Source organism: Nycticebus coucang, chromosome 9 (genome assembly GCF_027406575.1).
Source record: "Nycticebus coucang isolate mNycCou1 chromosome 9, mNycCou1.pri, whole genome shotgun sequence".
NCBI lineage: Eukaryota > Metazoa > Chordata > Mammalia > Primates > Lorisidae > Nycticebus > Nycticebus coucang.
Window position 1 is genome coordinate 93,948,408 of NC_069788.1, and position 19,971 is coordinate 93,968,378.

The window sequence follows — 19,971 nt, forward strand, 5'->3', positions numbered from 1 at the left end:
TCAAGACAGAGTCTCACTTTGTCACCTGGGTTTGAGTGCCATGGTGTCATCACAGCTCACAGCATCCTCAAACTCCTGGGATCAAGAGATCCTCTTGCCTCAGCCTCCTGAGTAGCTGGGACTACAGGTGCCTACCACACCTGGCTAGTTTTTCTATTGTTAGTAGAGACAGGGTTTCTTGCCCAGGCTGGTCTCAAACTTCTGAGCTCAAGCTATCCACCCACCTTGGCGCCCCAGAGTGCTAGGATTATAGGCATGAGCCATCACACCTGGTTTCAATAATCTTTTTAAAGAGCCAACTTTGCCTTTATTGATCTTCTTTGTTTTATTATCGTTTATTGTTCATAATTTCTGTAGTTATCTTTGACACTTCCCTTCTTTGGGCTTATTCTATAACTTTGCTAGCTGAAGTTCGATATATAACTTATTTTTAGCTTTTCTTCTTTTCCATTATAAGCATTTTAAGGCTATAAAATGTCTAAGTAGTACTTAAGCTGTATCCCAGTTTTGAAATGTAGAATTTTTTCATTTAATTTTAAACATTTTCTAGATTTATTATTTTTTTTTAGAGACAGAGTCTCACTTTATCACCCTCGGTAGAGTGCTGTGGCGTCACAGCTCACAGCAACCTCCAACTCCTGGGCTCAGGCGATTCTTTTGTCTCAGCCCCCTGAGTAGCTGGGACTACAGATGCCCGCCACAACGCCCAGCTATTTTTTGTTGCAGTTTGGCCAGAGCCAGGTTTGAACCCTCCACCCTCAGTATATGGGGCTGGTGCCCTGCCCACTGAGCCACAGGTGCTGCCTTTTTTTTTTTTAGAGACAGAGTCTCATTTTGTTGCCCTCGGTAGAGTTCTGTCGCATCACAGCTCACAACCTCCAGCTCTAGGGCCCAGGCAATTCTCCTGCCTCAGCCTCCTGAGCAGCTGGGACTACAGGCGCCCGCCACAACACCTGGCTATTTTTTATTGCAGTTTGGCCGGGGCCGGGTTTGAACCCACCACCCTCGGTACATGGGGCCGGCGCCCCACGCACTGAGCCACAGGCGCCGCCCCATTTTCTAGATTTTTATTAATTTCTTTTTAGACTTATGTGTTATTAGAGGTGCCTTTTAATTTTCAAAACAAATAGGTATTTTTAAAGTTGCATTTTTGGAATTATTTTCTTGAATTGTTGTCAGATACCATCATCAATGTGATAGGATTTTTAAAGACGTGTATTTGTTGAGAGTCACCTTATGATGTAACATGCAGTCAATCTTCTCTATTAAGATTATTATTAATTGTATGTTAATATCATTAATGTATTCTTTATATAATTATACATTTGTATTTATAATTATTTATTTTAACATAGCTATATTTATTAATATATGATTAATAATGCTGATTAGTGTGAATCCTCTAATTTCTAGGTGTAATGTTCTATATATACACAAGATCAAACTTGTTAATTGTGTGGTTCAAATCTTCTATTGTCTGCTTGATTTCTCCATTATCAAAAGTATATTAAAATCTCTATGATGGGCCTGGCGCCTGTAGCACAGTGGTTATGGTGCCAGCCCCACACACTGAAGTTGTGGGTGGGTTCGAACCCATCCTGGGCCAGCTAAAATGATGACAACTGCAACAAAAAATAAACTGGGCATTGTGGCAGGCGCCTGTATTCCTAGCTACTTGGGAGGCTGAGGCAAGAGAGTCACTTGAGCCCAAGAGTTGGAGGTTGCTGTGAGCTGTGACACCACAGCACTCTACTGAGGGTGACATAGTGAGACTTTGTCTCAAAAAAAAAATCTCTATGATGGCAACAGGATCACTTGAACCCAGGAGTTTGAGGTTGCTGCAAGCCATGATGTCACAGTACTCTACCCAGGGCAACAAAGTGAGACTCATCTCTAAAAAAAAATGAGGGATTTTTCTTACCATTGTCAAGTCTCGCCTTATGCATTTTTATGCCACATTTGCATCAATTCTTATATGTTTAAGTTGGTGTATGTTATTCATTGGCATGTGTTTGGCAGTTGTATTCAGTAATGTTGTTTCTACCACAAGCCTGCAAAAGCTCTTCAAAAGGTAGAGACTGTGCCTTTCAATATTTCAAAACCCTTTAATTGAGAACTCTTGAACATTATAGACATCAAACCTGAGAATAAATAATCAAAATACAAGTCTCTCATTCTTTTTGTTTTAATCAGCTGGCTCTTCCAGTAGGAAATAAAGAGCAAAAGAAGTACATTCTGAATTTTGAATTCCTTCCTGTTTACAGGTGGCAGCCTGAATGGGAAGGCTGGGCAGCTATTTGCAAGGCTGAGTTAAAGGATTTACCGTGTTTGAACAGCTGCATCCAGACCCTGAGTTCCCTTGCAGAACCCTTCAATGAGAAAGAGCTCACTAACATTTAGCCAACCATTGGATCATGAACCACTTGTGGGTTCATGTGAGTTGGGGAGTTAATCTTTGACCTTGATTTGGAATTGGGTCTTGGGAGGTGAGGGGCATTATGTTACATCTTCCCTTTGAAGATCAAGACTTTGGGAGAGAAGAGATAGGGGGAGATGTGACCAGATAGCTTCACTTCCCATGGTGTTAAAAAAGTTTGGGCTAGGCTCAGCACCCTTAGCTCAGGGGGTAAGGCACATACACCGAAGTTGGCGGGTTCGAGCCCAGCCTGGGCCTGCTAAACAACAATGACAACTACAATAACAACAACAACAAAATAGCTGGGCATTGTGGTGGGCACCCATAGTCCCAGCTACTTGGGAGGCTGAGGCAAGAGAATTGCTTAAGCCCAAGAGTTTGAGGTTGCTGTGAGCTGTGACACCATGGCACTCTACCAAGGGTGACATAGTGAAACTCTGAAGAAAGAAAGAAAGAAAGAAAGAGAGAGAGAGAGAGAGAGAGAGAGAGAGAGAGAGAGAGAGAGAGAGAGAGAGAGAAGAAAGAAAGAAAGAAAGAAAGAAAGAAAGAAAGAAAGAAAGAAAGAAAGAAAGAAAGAAAGAAAGAAAGAAAGAAAGAAAGAAAAAGGAAAGTGTGGGCTAGGTCCAGCCACATTAGAGACAAAGGCTCCTGAGCATCTCTGAAGAACTAGCCAAAACTCTGATGGAACTACAGGCTCCTGGAAGGTAAGGAGGAGGAAGAGGCAGGCCTCTTCCCAGGTAGAGACGGTAGTGGGATATTAAAAGAGATTGATGAGGTGGCGGCACCTGTGGCTTAGTGAGTAGGGCACCGGCCCCATATACCGAGGGTGGCAGGTTCAAACCCAGCCCCGGCCAAACTGCAACATCAACAACAAAAGAAAATAACCAGCCACTGTGGTGGGCGCCTGTGGTCCCAGCTATTCGGGAGGCTGAGTCAAGAGAATCACCTAAGTCCAGGAGTTGGAGGCTGCTGTGACTCCACGGCACTCTACCGAGGGTGACAAAATGAGAATGAGACTCTGTCTCTAAAAATATATAAATAAATAAATAAAAGAGATTGATGAGACTCAGCACCTATAACACAGTGGTTTCGTCACCAGCCAAATGCTCCAAGGCTGGTGGGTTCCAGCCCGGTCTGGGCCTGCTGAACAATGATAACTTCAATAAGAAAATAGCTGGACGTTGTGGCGGGTGCCTGTAGTCCCAGCTACTTGGGAGGCTGAGACAAGAGAATTGATTAAGTCCAAGAGTTTGAGGTTGCTCTGAGCTGTGAAGCCAAGGCACTCTACCAAGGATGACATAGTGAGATTCTGTCTCAAAAAATAAATAAATAAATAAATAAATAAACTGAAGAGAAGGCCTATCCACTGACCTCTCCAAGGTCTGGTCAAGTGCCTCTATTAGGAAGATTGACCTATAACAAGAATGAAGCCTCCATCCCTCTACAGAGATTACCAAACCTACAAACGCCCAACAAGCTGCAGATTGTCCCTCCCTTGTGGACATGCCAAGAAAAAGCACCCCATAAGCTCTTGGGCCTGGCTTGGTTGAGGGTCCAGTAGTCCTGTCCATAAGCTCTGGAGAGCAGGCACAAAAAGATGAGACACTGGCAACTGTCACTGTGATGACAGTGGATGGGATGGGATGAGAAGTGGATGCTTAACTAGAAGCCTGTGTGCTTTTAGCAAGGAAAGGGAATGGTAATTCTCAAGAACCACATGAGCTGGCTCAAACAAGCCAACGTTAACTGGCCTCATTTTCTTCTGCGGTAATAGAATTTATATTGTGTGGAATGGAAGGAGAACTAGCCACTATGTAGAGGATTTCTATCATCTTATTCATTCCTGTGTGAGGAAGGTGTTTTCCCTTTTCTCAAGTGAAGACACTCAAGCACAGAGTTGTCACTTGCTAAGTCATATCACTTGGAAAGGCAGGATTTGAACTCAGATGTTTGAATACAGAACCTGGGTAAATATCACATCTTGTTGATTCCTCTCAAAGACAGGCTTTTTTAAAAAAGAGCAAACATTAGCCTGAAGACTTAAGGAGGGGAAAGTGTGAAAGTGAGAAAGACCAAGGTCTGCCTGGTGGAAGCAGGATTAGTTGATCAGTGTTAGCTCCACTAAGTTGCAGTAAGTTATATGCCGTTTAAAGGAAGCAGATTTCACCCTAGTAATAACGTGCTCACGGAGCCGCTCAAAATAGAATGTGCCAAATGGACTTTATTGGGGGTATTGGTTAGCTAAATTATACCATATTAATACAGCCAGCTGCTAACGATTATATTCAAGAATTTAAGTAGCTGGAGAAATGTTCAGTATAAAAAAAGTGAGAAAAAGAGGACAAAAAATCATGAACACATTATTTCACTTACATATGTCCAGAATAGGCATATCCATGGAAAAAGAAAGCAAGCAGTCGTTGCCAGGGTATTAGGTGGGTGGAGGGCAGGGAATGGGGGTAGATGTTGAGTGACTGCCAACGTGTACAGGGTTTCTTTTTGGGGTGATAAAAATGTCTTCAGATTAGATAGTGGTGATGGTTGTATAACCTTGTGAATATACTAAAGCCCACTGAATTGTATACCTTAAAAGGGTGTTTTATTTTACATAAATTATATATTTTTTGAGACAGTCTCACTCACTGCTCATATTAGAGTGCTAGGTCATCAGCCTAGCTCACAGCAATCTCGAACTCCTGGGCTCAAGCAATCTTCCTGTCTCAGACTCCTGAGTAGCTTGGGACTAAAGGTATACACCACCATGCCTGGCTAGTTTTTCTATTTTTATTATTTTATTTTGTTTTTTTGAGACAGAGTCTCACTATGTCACCCTGGGTAGAGTGTCGTGGCACTATAGCTCACAGCAATCTCAAACTGTTGGGCTTAAGCAATTCTCTTGCCTCAGCCTCCCAAGTAGGTGGGACTACAGGTGTCCGCCACAATGCCCGGCTATTTTTTTATTTTTGTTTTTTGTAGTTATCATTGTTAGTTAGCAGGGGCAGGCCAGGATCCAACCCGCCAGCCTCAGTGCATGTGGCTGGCGCCATAACCACTGTGCTATGGGTGCCGAGCCTTTTTCTATTTTTAGTAGAGGTGGGGTCTTGCTTTTGCTCAGGCTGGTCTTGAACTCTTGAGTTCAAGGGCTCCTCCTGCCTCAGCCTCCCAGAGTGCAAAGATTACAGGTGTGAGCCACCACATCCTGTCCATAAATTATATAACAACATAAAAAAAAGATGTAAGTAGTAAAAAAAGATTATAATGTATATCTAATATATAATTGTATATGCTAAAGAGTATTAAGCTTAATTTTTAAAAGAACTCTATACACATATTAAGACCCGGATGTTATAAACTGTCCCTCTGCATTTACATGTTGAGAAAAATTCTGGAAGAAGATACAAAGCTTTAACCATAGTTTATAGGGTAGTGGGTCATGACATCACAAATTTTACATAATAAACTTTTAAAATCAGGAAAATGCTTTCACTAATATAGGAATGCTTTCATAAAAACTGTAAAAAGTTCTCATTATTGGAAGTTCTCATTATTACAAATCTGTGAATTACCAGATATGGATACATTTATTTGGAGGGAGTTTGAACTACAATATGACCTCATCCTTTAAATTAAGACATTATCATTTTATAATTACTTTGTATTTTCCATTTTAAAACATGAGGTACTATTGCAAGCCTTGATTCTGGTATCAGTTCGTGGGGGGACATCAATCTCTTACTATAAAAGGCAGTAACTTAAAAAAAGTCACAAGTTGAAGGGTAGAAGACGATTCAAAAAAAAGAAAGAATTCATTTAAGAGATTGCTTACATGCAGCCAGGATCAAAAGATAATGTTGTAACAAAATGTTCGAAAAATCACTTTTCCCTTTCTGTCTTTGTAAAAGAGAAAATAATACTTTAAAATGTGACATTTGAAAGATTATCTGACTGTGTCAATTCACATTCATTCTAAAGGTTGCTGACACATAGAACATAAATAATTCTTATAAGGAAAGCTGCTGCTTTTTTAAACCCAAGTTCAGGGGTTTTGATGGGGAGTTCTCAAGCATGAGCTAACTCCTCCCACTCCCTGGCAGAGGGTTGAGGGCAGTGGGAGAGAAGCACCAAGCTATAAAAAGCTTTATGTTTTATTTCCTTCTAAGGCATCCTGAGTCACTGGATGCCCCAGCCCCCCACCTCCACCCTGGGTGCCCAGCAAAGTTCAGCTCAAATCGGAAATGTGTGTTTTTCTAAACCAGATGACGTTGTCACTTGGACTGAATTTTTTACAGGCCCAGTGGTAGCTTCCTATTCCTGTCCTGGGAGGAGAATGGAAGTAGCTTAATGATCAGTTTCTTTGACCCAGGTTCCAGTATTACATCACAGTCTTAATAGCAAGCTTAACCTCCAATTCCATTGAAATGGGAATTCAAAAAAATCCCATTTGTCATCTTAAACGACAGCACTCCTATGCAGTTTTGCTTCCCACCCTTTCGGCCGCAATTTCAATCAATTTAAACACCAAGTGATATCAAACCAGGTGGTCAGAATCCTAGAAAGCCATCAGTGGAAGGTACCTAATCCAGTATTATTTCATGAAGGAGGAAGCTGAGGCAGGGAAGGCAAGGAAGCTGCCCAAAGCTGCAGAGGCCTTTGTTCTGCAAGGCTACAGAACCAAAACTAAGGCTACAGGCCAAAAACCTCCGAGCAGAGGGCTTTGCGCCCATGGAGGTGTTTACCTTCCTTGTAGTGGCCCCATTCCTGTGTATAGGAAGCGGTATTTAAATGCTCTCCGGAGAGCCCTCCAGCCTCCTGGCCAAACCAGGGGCTTACCCTGAGATTGTTCCTCCTTTTCAGACCTCACAGCACTTTAGTGACGAGTGAGGAAGAAAATAGGGAAGACTGCCTGTAAAAGATCATTCTGGAAGCACAAGGGGCAGGAGACCCTACTGCTAGAGAGCCTAAGAACCAGGTTCTGGGCCAATGCTGATGAAGGGGAAGGTTTCAACGCCAAGGTGCAGAAATGAAGGTGAATCCCACTCCCCTTGACTCAGCTGCTCTGCTCTTGACGTGAGCCAACATATGCTTCTGTCATCTAAAATTCCCACTTTGGGCGGCACCTGTAGCTCAGTGGGTAGGGCGCTGGCCCCATATACCAAGAGTAGCAAGTTCAAACCCAGCCCCAGCCAAACTGCAAGAAGAAAATAGCCAGACATTCTGGCGGGTGCTGGTAGTCCCAGCTACTCGGGACTCTGAGGCAACAGAATCGCCTAAACCCAGGAGCTGGAGATTGCTGTGAGCTGTGTGACACCACAGCACTCCACTAAGGGCGATAAAGTGAGACTCTGCCTCTACCAAAAAAAAATTAATTAAAAATAAAATAAAATTCCCACTTTGACGTGGAGTGGTGGCTCTCACCTGTAATCCTAGCACTCTATGGGAGGCCAAAGTGGGTGGATTGCCTGAGCTCACAGATTCGAGACCAGCCTGAGCCGGTCTCTAAAAATAGCTGGGCTTTGTGGCAGGCACTTGTAGTCCTAGCTCCTTGGGAGGCTGAGGCAAGAGGATCACTTGAGCCCAAAAATTTGAGGTTGCTGTGAGCTATGATGCTATGGCACTCTACTAAGGGTGACAAAATGAGACTATCTATAAATAAATAAATAAATTCCCACTTTATTTTTAAAATGTATTGCTTTATAGAATCCCTAAAGGCTTAAATTGAGGCTAAAGGGAAAATAATTGTTTTATGGTATAAATTTTCTGCATAAAGCAAGCAGGGATACACTAACAGGCTAAAAGAACATTTGGGTTAGGTTAATGTCAGCTATTAACACCCAAACTACTTAAAACTAGAGTAAGTATCATGGGATGTATCTATAGTATTTTTGGCCCCTCTTTCTCACAGTATGGTACAAGAGCCCAGGCGAATGACATCTTGAGACCAAGTATATCTTGTTTAGAGACAGCAAAAGGGAATGAAAACTAGGCAAGCTAAAAACCTACACAGTTCGCAGTTAGAGATGAAAGGCTGCAGAAATGTTTATTGAATACAGTGCCAGGTTTATAAATAAAACTTATTTACAATTTCCATAGAGTTGGTCCCCCATCAGAGAGGTGGTTAAATCTCCAAACAGTTTATCTCAAGATTTACAGAAACATTCAAGTACATTTCCTTTTCAAATAGCCATGGTGAAGGGCAACTTCGGTAACAAAATAACTACCACCATCTTTGCTACAGAAGTGTTTAATGAACATTATAATAGATTTGGAGAAAGAACACACACTCCACCCATGCCACTACCTTCTTATTCCAAGGGATACAGACAGCAAAGTATTTCTGTCTCCTATAGGACAACTTCAAGGGCTTAAAAAAAAAAAAAAGGAAAATCAGTAACTGCCAGCTGGAGGGATAGATTAAGACACATTAGTGGAAATCTAGTAACTGCCAAAGGATAAATATATTTAGGATATACAATAAATAATTCAAATGTTTAAAATAATTGAATAAAGAATAGACTTGACCAAATTTACATTCTTTGTTCAGGAAGAAGTTCCCAGTGTGCTGAGGGGGTAATGGTAAGCTATTCCTCCGACGTGACACAGCAGGGCGAGGCCTACTGGACAGCCGTCCATTACAATATTGTTACACATACAATCAGACATGCATTTATAAAGAGAATATAAAAATATGTACAATAGCTCATTTCCAATGTCTGTAAAGTTGCCGAAAGACACCAATGAAAGTGTGCAAAAACTCGTTTGTCAAAAAATCTGAAAAAGCCTTCCTTGGCAACAGTGCATCAGAAGCCCATCTGAAGTATCGAGATCCGTTTGCCTTGCTCAACACCTACCCCAAACAGATGGAGAACAAAACTATGAAAGGGTTTGCCAAGTACTCAGCAATTTCTTATGGCAAGTCTCAGGCCAAAGCGGGATGCCAGTTAAACTAATTACTTTATATATAAATATATGTATATATTTATAGAGTAGTTAGAAGTCGGGGCAGAGTTTACAGGAAGGCGCTAACCATCTTCGAGAGTACTTCCCCAACAGCCACCTATTTCCTCTCACCAAGTCAGGCAGACTGCTAACACTCAACCCTGGGGTGGGTCTCCCCCCAAACACTAGGGGAGAAAGCTACAGTGGGTTCTGCCTCACCTCTGCTCCAAACTGGAACTCAGCATTCCCTGGGAGACAGGGCTTCTGGTTCCCATACAAGATCTGGGCCATCCAAGAATCCCGTTTCAAAGGTAGTCTTTGAAGACAGGCTATGGGACCACTAAAATGGAGTCCACCCAGCTTCTAGAAAGACTTGTGAAAAGGGTAAGATAGAAGGCTGTTTTACAAAACAAGTCAAATCACCCTCCCCAACCCCCTTTGAAACTACCAAGAGGTCACTGACCACAGGCCTGAGAATGGGTCAAAAATCACACTATTTGACCCCCTTATGAGAAATATCCAAGACACAAACTGACTCAAACCAAGTGCCTTTCACTAGAAGAGAAATCCCAAGGTAACCTTAGGTGTTCCTTTCAGATTCAAGAAATTATGAAAGCCAACCCTCAGTTCACAGCACCAACCGTCTTTTCTACCAACCACCCAGCCCAAGGACCAGTAGCAGAAGCACATGGACGGTGTCTCTCCACTGCTCTGACCCATCTGTCCGGCAGAAAATCTAATAAGCTACAAAACGCCAGAAAGACAGGGAGTAGGAGAGGCAGAAGCCAAGGGTCTCTATAAATCAGCCCTGAACGCACCCATTTGGCTGCCAAGAGCTTCTTACTGCCTTGCGAGCAGCCTGCCACTGTTCCCTGGCAAATTAAAACCACCCACACAAACACTCAAAACCCAAATCTCCTTGCTAATAAGATACAACCAGTTAACACCCTGAAAAATGTACATCCAGCCTTCATTTCAAAGAGCTCTGCACTAAATGCAATATGCTTTTAAGAGGGCTTTTTAAACAGACCGATCCCAATATAAAGACCAGTATCAGCATGACTGAGTTTTGGTTACAGGTTTATAATTAGATACAAAATTCACTCTGGGCTGGAGTTTTCCTTTCAAGCCGGAGGCAAATTCTACTTGGGGGGGAAAAAGCAAAGTCAAATCAACTTGGAAAAAAAAAAGAAAAGAAAAAGAAAGCTGAAGTTAAATATAAATTAAGTCGTGAATCAAAAGTGACTGGTAGTGTCCTTTAGGCATGAAGAGACCGGCTTAGAAAAGTGACTACTGCTTCTACTGCACACAGCGAGGAGTGAATTACAGACACACTAAATCATGTCTCTTGCACAGATGGTCTCAAGTAGTTACATAAAACAGGTTTATCAGCAGCACAATTGAGAAGAACTTCTAAATACATGCTTGAGAGAAAGTGGGTTTTTTCCTTCATTAAGAGCTCTACTGCCTGAATAGATCATTAAAAGTTACCATGATTCACGTCCCCCCTCCCCCCAGTGAAAATGCAACTAGACCTAGTGTCCGTAAATACGATGAAGCAATCAGTATCTGCTTGTTTTAGTCAAGGTCTTAGGCTTGGGTTGGTGCTGGGATCTTGGGAGGGAAAACCAATGCTGGGCTGAGAGCATTTAAATGTACACTGGCCTCCCCTCCATCTGCCTTGTCCCCGTTTAGATCTTAGCTTTACAAAGCATGTAACACCACTTTAAGTTAATGGACTTTTATTGGAATAAAAAAAAAAAACTAGCATTTACAACTTGGAATGGACGTAAATCATAATTTCTTGAACAGCAATGTTGATGGTTGTGCTGAAGTCCACAGCCACAGCCTAACTCTGCCGGCTCCAAGTCATGGTTCAGAAGGTTTAAAAACAGAGAGTCCAAAGATGCTCCCTTGCAAAAGGTTTCTTATTAAAAATTTGTGTGGATGGTGACACCCTAACACCCATTTCACTCTAGTACATGCAGACAATGCTAAACCAACATACTTGGGCATGCCACCAGGGTGTATCATTGTCCCCACGGTCGGCGGAGCACAGAGAAGTACAAGATGACCATCCTACTAGCGGGGCTGTCTCAGCTGTTTATCCTTCACTTGTTTTTCTGCACATCACCCTGAGGTAAACCAATTTGAAATGAATGTGTCTGTTTTCAGTAAACCAGCTGTGACAATTTATACTAAACAAATTGAAATAGAACCCATTTGAATAGGTTTTGAATTTGTTTTTTCATTTTTCATTTTTAATACAAATGCCTGACTGTGCTCAATCGTCAAGCTGCATGCACGAAAAACTGGCCAGCCCAAACCGTGTATTAATATTAGCAAATGGAACTTTAAGGAGTCCTTATCATCAAGGTAGTACAAGTATTTATATTGTAAAACTGATGTGTATGTAGCTTGATCTTTAGGGGACAGGACCACCAACCAATACATGCAGATTTTGTGTGTGGACAGAAGGTACTTTTGACATTCAATTTTGCTATATAGAAACAGAATGAATAAATGAACTTTTTTTTCTTTTTTTGCAAGAGGTAAGTAAAAGATTCAATTTGATTCTTCTAGAGGGGGGAAAAAGGAGTTGAAAGTAGGTCTTCATTTTGCAGTCATCATCTGTACGAATTCTGAAAAGACAAATAATCACAACTTTTGGTTATCTTTAAAAGCAGCTTAAATGAACACCTCTCTACTGTGCATGAAATGAAACCAAGGCCTGTCTAGTAAGTAGGTAACTTATTCAAAGAACCTAAAGGCAAGACGTCTAAAAACTAAGTGAAAGACATTTTCCATTTTACCTTCATAGTTGACTTGTCCATCTCCATCAATATCTGCTTCTCTGATCATTTCATCTACTTCTTCATCTGTTAGTTTTTCTCCTAAGTTTGTCATGACGTGACGTAGTTCTGCTGCACTGATGTAACCATTGCCATCCTGTGAACATTCAGCAAGTGTTAATGATAGCGGTTTGGTATGGGCAAGAAGGAAGGAGGTCTTTGACTTAATCATGCCCTCTCAAGTTACTGCTAACTGCTCAAATCAACAATTGTGATCTCTAGTTCCCACCTCTGACTACCGAATACATGCAACAGCTAATGCAGAAAACAGGGTAGGAGAGTTCAAAGGTAACAGAAATTAAAGGAACAATCAGGAAACTTGGTTCAAAATTCCTATTATGCTTACCCTCACCTGAAAAGGTTACTATAAGATAGATCAGTTCAGTTCGGCTCAGGCAGTTAGGTTATGTATTATTATGTACAACAGATTACTGGCACTTTTTAGAAATAGCAAAAAAAGAGAAAAGCCATACTTAAATACCATCTGCTATGAAGATACAGGATTACCTTGTCAAAGACTCGGAATGCCTCACGGATTTCTTCTTCACTATCTGTATCTTTCATTTTTCTAGCCATCATAGTCAAAAATTCTGGGAAGTCAATGGTGCCATTACCTCGAATTAAAAAAACAAAAAGCTCATGTAAAATAATCTATGAATGCTGCTCTGCAGTAATAGTTTTAGAACCACCATAGAGAATGGCAAGCAATTGCTAGGATGAAGTGGCGAACAATTTTATTAGGTTCAATAAATAGTTTTAGATGTTGTAGGTCTAAGATCATCAAACACCACACAGCCACACAGGACAATTTCACAGGTTTCAAACTTATCACCAGTGCCCAGGAAAGCATTTAATAATAACAAAGGAAACCATGTATCTGGGTTCATGACCACCAAAGGGTCACAAAGGGCTGTGTAGTTTAAGAGAAAACAACACAGAACTCTGACAGGCTGAACCCCTCCTCCTGCAAGGGAAGGAAATACTCACAACTGCTTCCCTTGAGTTAGGGAGATCACAAGGGTCTAACTACTGCCTTGGCTAGTGACAATAGTTAATGTAAAAGTGGCCTGGAATTGGGCTGTGGGTTAAGAGTACAAAACGACTTAAAGGAGAAAGATTGTGAGAGGGGAGAAAATTGACTTTGTTATGCCATGGGCTCTTAGTCTTAAGAAGTCTCCTTTAAGGACACTTCTTGGCCACATGATGACAGTAAGTTATCTAATCATTTTCTTCCCCAATTCAGCATCATTTCCCATTAAAAGAAAAGGTTAGCAAGACATGATTGCAAGAGGGACTTTACCTAACAATTGCAATCAGTGTAACCTGGCTTATTGTACCCTCGATGAATTTTAAAAAAAAAAAAAACATAATAAAAAAAATTAAAAAAAAAGGTTAGAAGCACTTTCACAGCTCTGACCATTAACATTTAGTAAACTGTGCCAAAAGAATTCATCTTATGGCCAGTATTCCAAACTCCTCCTCTAAAACTAAGAGACATATGACTACTCCTGAAGATAAGCCTCTGGAGTAAAATCAGAAAAAACCCTTAAGTTGCTCATTTTCACAATTTGTACCTTCAGAACAAAGTAATTCACAGATCCCTTCAAATGTTTTTTTGTCTCCTCCAAAATTTTAAGGTGTTACTGATATTCGTCCAAGGTTAAATAAATTGTTTGAAGTACTATCTCACAACCATGCAAAGATAATGTCTTTAGGCATCACCGTATGTATTAAGGGCAAATACAGGATGCAGGAGCCTGCCACAACTTCCCATTGTCTCTTCCAGTCTGAAAGCGAAAGGCTATCAGGCACTTACACTTCAATTCCCAAGCCTAATTTCCCAGGGCTTCCACAAAACAAGAGGGAGCCACCCTGTGTTCCCAGATACCAGATCACCTTAGCAGTCAAATTAGAGAAAACCACAGACAACCTTTTTCCCAAAAAAAAAAAAAAATTAAGCGTGGAAAAATCTTTAGAACTAATTCTAAAATTCTGAAAGCTTGAAGAGCTTAACCAAAAGCCTTGCTTCTAATTGTCTATGACCAGACAATACCCTGTGGTGCCATATTTAAAACAACAAAGTGAGACTCTGTCTCAAAAAACAAAAACAAACAGCTTCTATGGAGTCAATCATTTAAAAAGTAAAGTCTAGATCCAAATTATGTATTCTTGGCTCATCTTTTAAAAGTCAATGTACTATATAATGTTATATAGAACATTAGTGCATATATATAATTTACAAAAATACATGTTTTAGGGAGGTGTGCTTCAAAACTGTTTACTGATAGAATGACTGAGAAGTCTGTTGTCCACTGCTATAGAATCTAGAGAATGGGTGACAAACTGCTCTGTGGGGTTATTGCTACTTCCTCTGCACCTGCATACCTTTCCCTTCTCTTAGGCTTTATACATCTATCCCCCAAGCCATCAGGCACCCCACCCCCAAGCCTCACATGATCCTATCCAGAAAACTATGGGTCATACAATACTCAGTTCTACAGTAGCTGTAAGGGTGCTCTTCACCCACTTCATTTGGTTGTTTTTTTTTGAAACAGAGCCTCAAGCTATCGTCCTGGGTAGAGTGCCATGGCATCACAGCTCATAGCAACCTCCAACTCCTGGGCTTACGGGATTCTCTTGCCTCAGCCTCCCAAGTACCTGGGACTATAGGTGCCCGCCACAACGCCCAGCTATTTTTTGGTTGCAATTGTCATTGTTTGACAGGCCCAGGCTGGATTCAAACCCGCCAGCTCAGGTGTATGTGGCTGGTGCTTTGGCTGCTTGAGCTACAGGCACTGAGCCTTCATTTGGGGTTTTTTCCTCCTCTAGAAGAGACAATTGGCTTTTTTAAAAAGTAGGCTCTATGGCCATTTAATTTTAATCCCTTCTCAGGACTCAATGCAGACTCATGGGCCAACTGATAAAAGATTTGAGCGCTAGGTCCTAGCAAGCAGAAAATAATAATACAGTGATACGATCCAGGAAATGCTTTAGACAGCGAGCAGGGTCAATGCCAGGCCCACAATCTTCTATTTTAATTGTCAGTGACCATAAAGCAACCACAGAAAAGATGTTTGCACATTTGCTTTGCTCTGGGGACTTGAAAGATAATCCTGTAACATGTCCGAACTTGAATTATACAACAGTGGCACTCATTCATGGTTCTAAAGCCCTTACCATCAGCATCCACTTCATTGATCATATCCTGCAATTCAGCTTCTGTTGGATTCTGACCCAGTGACCTCATGACAGTTCCAAGTTCCTTCGTTGTGATGGTACCGTCACCATCTTTATCGAATAGGGAGAAAGCTTCCTTGAATTCTGAAAACAAAAGTTCACCCTTTAGAATAAATGTCTTTATCCAACCCAGCCACAACCCACTTGCCTGGGGCTTGCCAAAAGTTGTCCAAGTCGTGCAAGGTATCAGAACCTGCCTGGTCTTTATCTACTGAAATACAGTAGTTGGTTGGACTGGCCTTCATACAGCAGCCCACAAAGCAAAGATTGCTCCTGGTAACCAGTTCCATAAGACCACAATATTCTTACATTTTTAAAAAAACCTACATCTGAACATGCTTAAATTAGTCCCAAATCCAATCTGACATGAGAAGATTGGTCCATATGTTCCCTTAAAGTCTGTTCCTGTTAAATCTCTGCAGCCATAAGAACTCCTTGTTTCACAGCTACACAAAAACATTACTAGAGGGAGGTGCCTGTGGCTCAAGGAGTAGGGTGCCAGTCCCATATGTCGGAGGTGGCAGGTTCAAACCCAGCCCTGGCCAAAAACCATTACTAGAAACATATATTCCAAGGTAACCAGCCTATTCTCTCTACATGGCATTCAAGACATTTTGAAAGCATCTATGGTTTCCTAAAGAGAAACTGTCCCAAAACAACTCCTCTAGGGAATATTAAAAAGCTAAAATCCCTAGCCTGAACAAGCACAAGATCCAGTCTCTAAAAATGACTGGGCATTGTGACGAGAGCCTGTAGTCCCAGCTACTGCAGAGGCTGAGGCAAGAGCATCTCTTGAACCCAAGAGTTTGAGGTTGCTGTGAGCTATGACACCATGGCACTCAACCCCAGGGAAACTGAGCGAAACTGTCTCAACAAAACAAAACAAAAAAACCCTGCCAGACTTGATGGAACCTTACCTAGTTCAGGAAGCTCAGGAGGGAAGATTACTTGAGCCCAGTAGTTCAAGTCTAGCTGCAACATAGCAACACCCTGTTCTCTAAAAACAAAGACTAAAATCTAAACTCAACTAACTCTCTTCCCAACTATTACAGTGGTTCTAACACTCATTCACCTATTCCCATTTATTTTAGGGTAGTAAGCACAACCTTTCATAGTGGATTACTGAAAGACTGTGGCATAAGAATGTAAACTAAATTTCTGAGCAGCAAGCTCAGTGCAATCTCATTATATGTAAAGTTCTGCACATCATGAAGCACAGTCAATCCCTCCAAAGTGTAACAAGTGGGCCTTCTAAGTTTACTTCTCTCCATAGTATCTCCAAAATAGTGGCAAGGAGTAACACTCAACCTAAAAGTTTCAGCTAATCATTTAAACAAAATTTTAAAAGACTGCTCAATCTGAGCAAGGGGGAGGAAACGGAGAATCACCAAAACTGAGTCAGTGCCTAGTTCTGGCCTTCTAGGGACCCCCTCGAGTTGTCAACTTACCAGCAATCTGTTCTTCGGTCAGCTGATCAGCCTACATGAAAAAAAGAAAAGGTTATAATTCAATCCACCACACTTTGGTTGAGATCAGCATAGTTTTTACAATTATGCTTTTAATATTGTGATCGTTCAGAAATCAATCTTAAAAAAAAATCACTTGAAACTAATCATTTCACGCAATCAATTACAATAAAGGGATTCTTTATGCTATTTTAACAAAGGATGACAAGGAGCTGACACCATCTACTCACTTCCGGTTTTCTTTTCTGGGCCTATGTCTTTGCGTGCTCAGAATCTAACGAGGGTCAGTTCATAATGTGAAAAATGGCACCTCTAGCGGCAAAAGGCCCCCAAGCACCAACTGCAGCAACAGCAAGCTCTACGAAAGAGGAGCGCCATCTACTGCACCAAGGGACAGGACACTGCAGTGCCCGCTTCCATCCAAGGGACCCAGCCCAACACCACAACCACCACAGGATCTGTCCAGGGAATGCTTTTAGCGCACCTTGCGCATTGCTTCAGGCTCTCAAAATGTTCAAACTGGCATTATATAATGGCATTGGGTTGGATTAACCGGCTTTTAGATCCATTTTATGAGAAACAATTAAGTGGAAAAAATAAATATACAGCAATGGGTTACCCCACCAACTTCATTTCCACGTAATAAATGCTTTCCAATCCTTTAAATTAGGCAGTTATTTGTTAAAAGCTTACCATTTACAACGGCTAATGGCCTTGGTTAAATTATCCTGATTCAGAAGCCAAGAAAAAAACAATTATCTTACAAATTAGGTGTTACAAAACTGCAAAAATTAAGTACACAGAAAGCTACATAAGACTATATATATCCCTCTCTTCTTAGGTAAAAAAGAATAACTATTAAATTTGCTGGAGAGTATTCACCCTACCCATCTTAAGAATGACATAGGAGTTGCTCATAATAAACAGACTTTACTCCAGGTGATAATGGCCATGAAGGTAATTCTCACTTGCATTTGGTATCCACCACACTGAACCCGTGCCTCCAGCCAGGGGAATTTGAAATCTCAGGAAGAGCTAACATGTATTTTTATTTTAATGAAGCATGTCTATGAAGCCAGCTACAAAATAAGTCCTCATGGAAAACTGATTGTGTGAAGTATATTTTCTTAAGTGGAAACTTTTACAGTTGGAAGGATGTTCCAATATATTGATGGGCGGGGGGGGGGGTGGGGGGGGCGCTTGGTTTTCCAAACTGTGTTTTCCTTCCTTGCTATTTCAGTCCCTAAAAATTGTTTTTCTTAAAATGAAATGGAGACTAGATGATTTATGTAACGACAAAGCAACGTCTATAATACAACAGGCAGCGCTGCCACACCTCACAAGAGAAACTGTCACCTTACTACAGAAGAGAACACCGTGCTGGAAACTCTCGAGTTAGAGATAAAGCAGGCATCCACCTTCCTTGACAACGAAAACTCCCTTCTTCCAAATCGCTGTGGCCTTGGGGGCAAAGGTGTTCCAGAACCCGATTGGGAGCAAACTCCCCACCCCGCCAAACCAGAAAACGCTACGGGTGATGTCAGCCCTACCCGTCGAGGGAGGAAGGGGGCTGTGTAAAACACACCCAGTCAGGCCCACAATCCCGACTGGCAATCTAGAGGCTGCAGAGACAGCGGAGAAAGCGGAAACGTGGAGGGCATCTCCCCGCAGACTGGGAAGTGGCGCCGGACAAGGGGAACGCCGGGCGCGGGGCAGGGCAGGGGTGCATGCCTGAGGGCAGGCGGGGAGACCCACATTCCCACCACCCGCCCCGGGGCCGAGACCAAGGCCGCCCCGCACCTCCCACCTCCTTCTGTTCCCCTAGGCAGCGAGCCCGCCCCGCCGCCGCCTCCTCCCGGAGCAGAAACTTTGCGTCTCTAATGGAAACCGAGCCGCGCGCCAGCTCCCTCCTCCCCCGCCCCCCTCCCGCCCCAATTAGCGCGAGCCGAGCGCCTCCCGCGGGAAGGGGCCTCCCGGTGTACCGAGGCTCACGCCAGTCTTCACTGCTGCACGGGGGTGGGGGCTGCAGGGCCGCGAAGACAGAGACACGAGCCCGGGCCACACCACAGGGCCCCGCCCGGGCGCTGGGCGGCTGGCTCGCCGCTTCCGCCCTCTCCGCCCCCCACCCCTCGCCTTCCTGCCCCCACCCCACCCTTCCCCGGCTCCTTCCTTCCCAGCCCACGCCTGCGCCGCGCCCCCCGGGAGGAAGGAAGGGACAGCGGCTGAGCAAAGGCGCCTAGCGCGGTCGGCTGGGAGGGGTGGCGAGGGGACGGTGAAGACGCCCCCCATCCCCAGGCAGGAGCAATGTGCGCCACCGGCTTGCTTCGGCTCATTCATTCTCCGCAGCCCGCCCGATCTGCCACCTTACTGCCTGAGAAGAAGTGGGGGTGGGGGAGTTGTCTAGTGCCCGGCCCCGCCCGGCTCCCGGGCCGAAGCGCAGCGCTGCAGGCAGCCCCGGTGCAGCGCGCTGGATGCAGTGGGTGCGGGGCTTCTGGGGGAGGGGGTGCGGGAGGCCCCGGTGCAGCTGCGGCCCGAGCCCCTGCTCGTGAACGGTCCACCGCCAAGTCCCGCTTCAAAGAAGTTCAAAATATGAGGATTCCCGGCAGAGAAAATCGAGATGCAAATCCAAAATGCATCCTTCTTAACCGCAGCTGCTGCGTAACGCTCAGAATACCTCCCCCTCCAAAATAAATAAAAAACCCAAAAGACTGAACTAAAAATCTGGGAAGAAATCTCAGGCAGCTGCTACGCCGGCGTTTGCCACTCCCGACCTACCATGGTGTGCGCGAAGGGAGGAAGAGCAGAGGGAGCGAGGGTAGCTGCACCAACGCAGGGGCTGTGACCGCGGGGCTGCCTCCGCTGCTGCTGCTACTGTTGCTAAAGCGCGCTGTGCGCTGTGCTGCCGCCGCCTAACTGCGAGTAACGGCACAGCGTCCACGAGACTCTCAGCACCACTGCCGAAGCACGAGTCTGCGCTTCGCGGTATATATAGGGCGCGCCGTATCCCTCCGCCGCGGCGGGCCGCCTTGCTCCGAGCAGCACTGCGGCGATCGGGCTTTGCCCG

At 43.4% G+C, this 19,971-nt stretch overlaps 1 protein-coding gene across 1 annotated transcript; it reads right to left on the bottom strand.

Annotated features, from left to right (window-relative positions):
- Nucleotides 1–8,427: 8,427 nt before the first annotated feature.
- On the bottom strand, nucleotides 8,428–19,932 carry CALM1 (calmodulin 1). The gene is made up of 6 exons (XM_053603080.1): nucleotides 19,683–19,932; nucleotides 16,890–16,920; nucleotides 15,382–15,525; nucleotides 12,712–12,818; nucleotides 12,166–12,301; nucleotides 8,428–11,994 (listed from the first exon to the last, which is right to left on the bottom strand). The coding sequence occupies exons 1-6, from the start codon at nucleotides 19,683–19,685 to the stop codon at nucleotides 11,966–11,968; spliced, it is 450 nt and encodes a 149-aa protein (XP_053459055.1). The 5' UTR covers nucleotides 19,686–19,932; the 3' UTR covers nucleotides 8,428–11,965.
- Nucleotides 19,933–19,971: the final 39 nt, after the last annotated feature.